This window comes from Vicia villosa, linkage group LG4, assembly GCF_029867415.1.
Source record: "Vicia villosa cultivar HV-30 ecotype Madison, WI linkage group LG4, Vvil1.0, whole genome shotgun sequence".
NCBI classification, from domain to species: Eukaryota; Viridiplantae; Streptophyta; class Magnoliopsida; order Fabales; family Fabaceae; genus Vicia; species Vicia villosa.
In genome coordinates, this window is record NC_081183.1 from 157,747,435 (window position 1) to 157,751,164 (window position 3,730).

The 3,730-nt window shown below is 27.9% G+C and overlaps 1 protein-coding gene across 1 annotated transcript; it reads left to right on the top strand.

The window, feature by feature from the left end:
- Positions 1-2,791: 2,791 nt before the first annotated feature.
- On the top strand, positions 2,792-3,341 carry LOC131600074 (uncharacterized). Its single transcript, XM_058872306.1, has 2 exons — positions 2,792-2,875; positions 2,951-3,341. Exons 1-2 carry the CDS (start codon positions 2,816-2,818, stop codon positions 3,251-3,253), a joined length of 363 nt encoding a protein of 120 aa, XP_058728289.1. The 5' UTR covers positions 2,792-2,815; the 3' UTR covers positions 3,254-3,341.
- Positions 3,342-3,730: the final 389 nt, after the last annotated feature.

Sequence of the window (3,730 nt, forward strand, 5' to 3'; positions counted from 1 at the left end):
GTTTAGAAGGGTGTTACAATAGTGGTATCAGAGCATAGTCGGTCGTTGTGACCAGAGTCTTGTTACTATTTCCTGTATGCGACTAGTGTGTGTATCACTGTCGATACTTTTGTTCTAACGGAATTGTTTTGTGAATAAGAGAACAATGGCTGGCAGAGGTGGAAGGAATGATGATGCTATAGCTTTCCCCAACTAAATTTAACATCCCCTTCGTTCGTAAATAATTCTCATCATGTACATATTTAAATATAAAAGTAAATAAATAAAATGCTTTTTTATTAATTCAATTCTTTTTTTTACGAGTGAACAGACGGGGTGGATGCACATCCACCACATTCTCAAATAATTAATCGGTTGGCTTAATGTCTTACCGATTGATATTTAAGATTTAAAAATGAAAACCCTGTGTATATTCGAGCTTTTTTCATAATCAAATTAATTTTAACATTTTTGCAAATAACAGGATAGGTGAACGCCTTTACTAATTATATTATTCGAATCAAGACACTAAAATCCATTCAAACTCACCAAACTTTGCTTCTTCGATAATTAAAATCACTCTCGCTTCTCTGCGATAACTCAAATTAATTTCTTTGCTCTGCACGATTTAATTCTAATCAAGATCGAATCTTTTCATAAACTAAAAAATGCTAACCAACACTTCGACCTACGATGACTCTTAATTTCTCATTGCACTATGAGAATACGACACACGGTTGCGAGACCAATGTGAGTCAACTTTTAATCTTTTTTTGTTTTAACCTTTCATAGATTTTTTCTGCGTGAATAAATAGATATTTAAATGCAGAATAAGCAAGCAATGATGAAACGCACCAGAACCTTAAGATTGGAGAAGGTTCCTATTGAGTACAAGAGAGGTGAGGGGTGCCTAACACCTTCCCCTCGCCTGACTGACTCACGAACCCTTTTAACTTGGTCACGACGATCTGTTTATCCATAGCGTTAGGGTTTTCCTGTTATCTTCCCGTCCTTAGTACAAATAAATAATAGTGGCGACTTCATTGAATTTTTGCTGACAGCGACAAATTTTTTCTATGTGGTCTTCCTACCCATTCAATAATATGGCATCTATAAATTTCAAGTCATCAGAACTTATAGTTTCTTCTTACATTGCTAGAGTATATGAGACAAGGTTTCCATCAACTAAAGGTGGATTGAGGTCTTGTTCCATAATAATTGGTGTTTCCATTAAACTTGTCACACCTTTTTTATTGATTCAGGGATTTCTATTGGTTGCTTACCTTTGGAAAAAGTAGGGGCATCTTCCTTTGTTACACAAAATGTCATCACCATTACCTTTGGTCTTTTGCACAAAGGTTTTCTTAGGTGCAACAATTTTTTTACCATCAACCTGCTTCATTTGCCCTAGCTCATTACCACCTTAATTAGAAAACTTACAAATTTCTAATTTGTAAGAGCTAAAGGCGTAAGACTATTCCATGGTATGCTAAAAGATTCTATTATTGATTGGTGAAACAATCAGCTTAATCAAAACTATGGTGAAAGATGATGACCAATGTTAAGTTAGGTTAGTTCATCCCTTCTGAGAAAATGTTTGGTCTTTTTCCCTTTCTATTGTAGTATAGATAAATAATAAATTTAAAATTTATACAACATCTCTTAGATTAAATTACAGATTATAAAAGTTTAATCTTGTTATATAAACTTTGTTTCAATATAATTTGTTTGTTTTCAGCATCTTAATTTCTATGCAATATAGATTTAAATATATTTACGGTGTATAATTTGAAATTTATATAATAATAAAATAGAAGACTTGTGTTAGAAACAAATAAAAATACATAAAAGAAAAACAAATTGAAGTGCTAATTATATTGGGTGTAAAGTTTGAGGATATTAAAAATTATAATCAAACAAATATTTATATGTTTGAATATAATTTAATATAATAATTAGAATTGAATAATAAAAAAATACGAAAAAGGAATTTCATATTTTAATTATGATTAAAATAAATTAAAGTACTTTAAAGTGAAAGCTAGTCAAAAAGATTTATGAGAATATTAATTTAGTTGATGAAAGATTAATATACAAGATAGAAAATAAATATTAAAATATACAAATATTTGATTTTAAAAATTTAGCTAGAATAAAATAATAATTTAATTAATTTATATTAAATTAATGTATAGTTACATCAATAAATAAGAGTAAATATGAATATTATGTAAATAAATATAAAAAATTATTTATTTAACTTTATAATATTTTGACAAAAAAATAAAATTTAGATATTGTCATAAAAAAAATAGTTTTTGGAGAAAACAACTCGACTATCAAATACTCATATGAGATAGTCAAGATTGTAAAACATTCCTAATTTGAAGGGAGGAAAAAGAAGGTTTTTCAAAAAAAAAAATTAAGAAAAATATAGAGAAATCTTTAACATTTTTTTAATTTTTTTTTGTATAGAATGATAAAAGAATATTTATCGTTAACATATTTTTAATTTTTGGAATAATATAACAACATAAATTATATTTGAATAATTTATCTAAGCCCTCCAAACCCCTTCAAGGTTAGAGCATGATGATTTTTCACAAAAGACTTTCAATTAGTTGTCAATATAACACAAATTTGAAAATTTTACCAAATGAAAATAATATACGCCTAAATTTCTTTCCTTTTTTAAATCAAAAATAATATCTAGTATCCAAACAAAGACTTAATGATGTTTGACATAAAACTCTATAAAAGCCGAACGATAGGAGGAGAATAACACACACACAAAATTTGGTTTCTTGTTAATTATTTTTGAAACTAAGTTGCGTCCATGAATAAGAAGAAGGCGAATCGTTTTTGTACAAAAAGAAAGAAGGGTGATTCACAGAAGGTGAGAAAAATTACAACTCTTTATGATATTTCAACCATTGTTATAATTTTCAGCCTTTTTAATTTTATAAATTAGGTTTCTCATAATTCACATGCAAGCAATCAAAATGTTGAAAAGTGTCAGAATTCATCTCTAGTAGATGAAACGAAAAATGTGAACGAAGAGAGTCTTCTCCGACAGAAAATTGTTGAAGCTAGAGACAAATTGGAAAAGCAGAAACAAGACAATCGGAAGAAACTGATAGATCTTCTTATGATTAATGGCATTCAAACTCCAGATTTGCTAGCCAACCACACTATTGGCGGACCAATCGATTTCATCAAGATGATAGATGAGAAAATTAAGGAGATTGATGCTAAGATTGCTTCACTCAATTGATCAAATGTTATTTGAAAGTATTTGTCATGATTATGAATAAAATTTGTAGATCTAAATAAAACTCAGAATAAACTTGTTTTTTATTTTCTATCAAGAATCATCGTAAAAATTAAATAATTTAAATTAACATTTTGATAGCATTTGTATTTTCATTTAGATACAATCTTATCGTACTTTTTCCAGTTTGCGAGAATCAAAAGTTTGCCTACATTGAAGAATCAAATTTTTGTTAAAATTATAATTCTAATAATGGAGTTTAATTTAAATTGTTTATTGAAACTTTAAACACTAACTACATTTAGTTATAGAAAAAACACAAATATATGCAAGATGAAATTGCAATATGATATTAATGCCATTACGAATCTTCAAATCCAAACCGATTCAAATAAAAACGTAAATCAATAAAAAAACACGAATATAACATAAAAACGAATATTATTGGATGTGTTTGGGTGTTATAGTGTAAAGCTACTC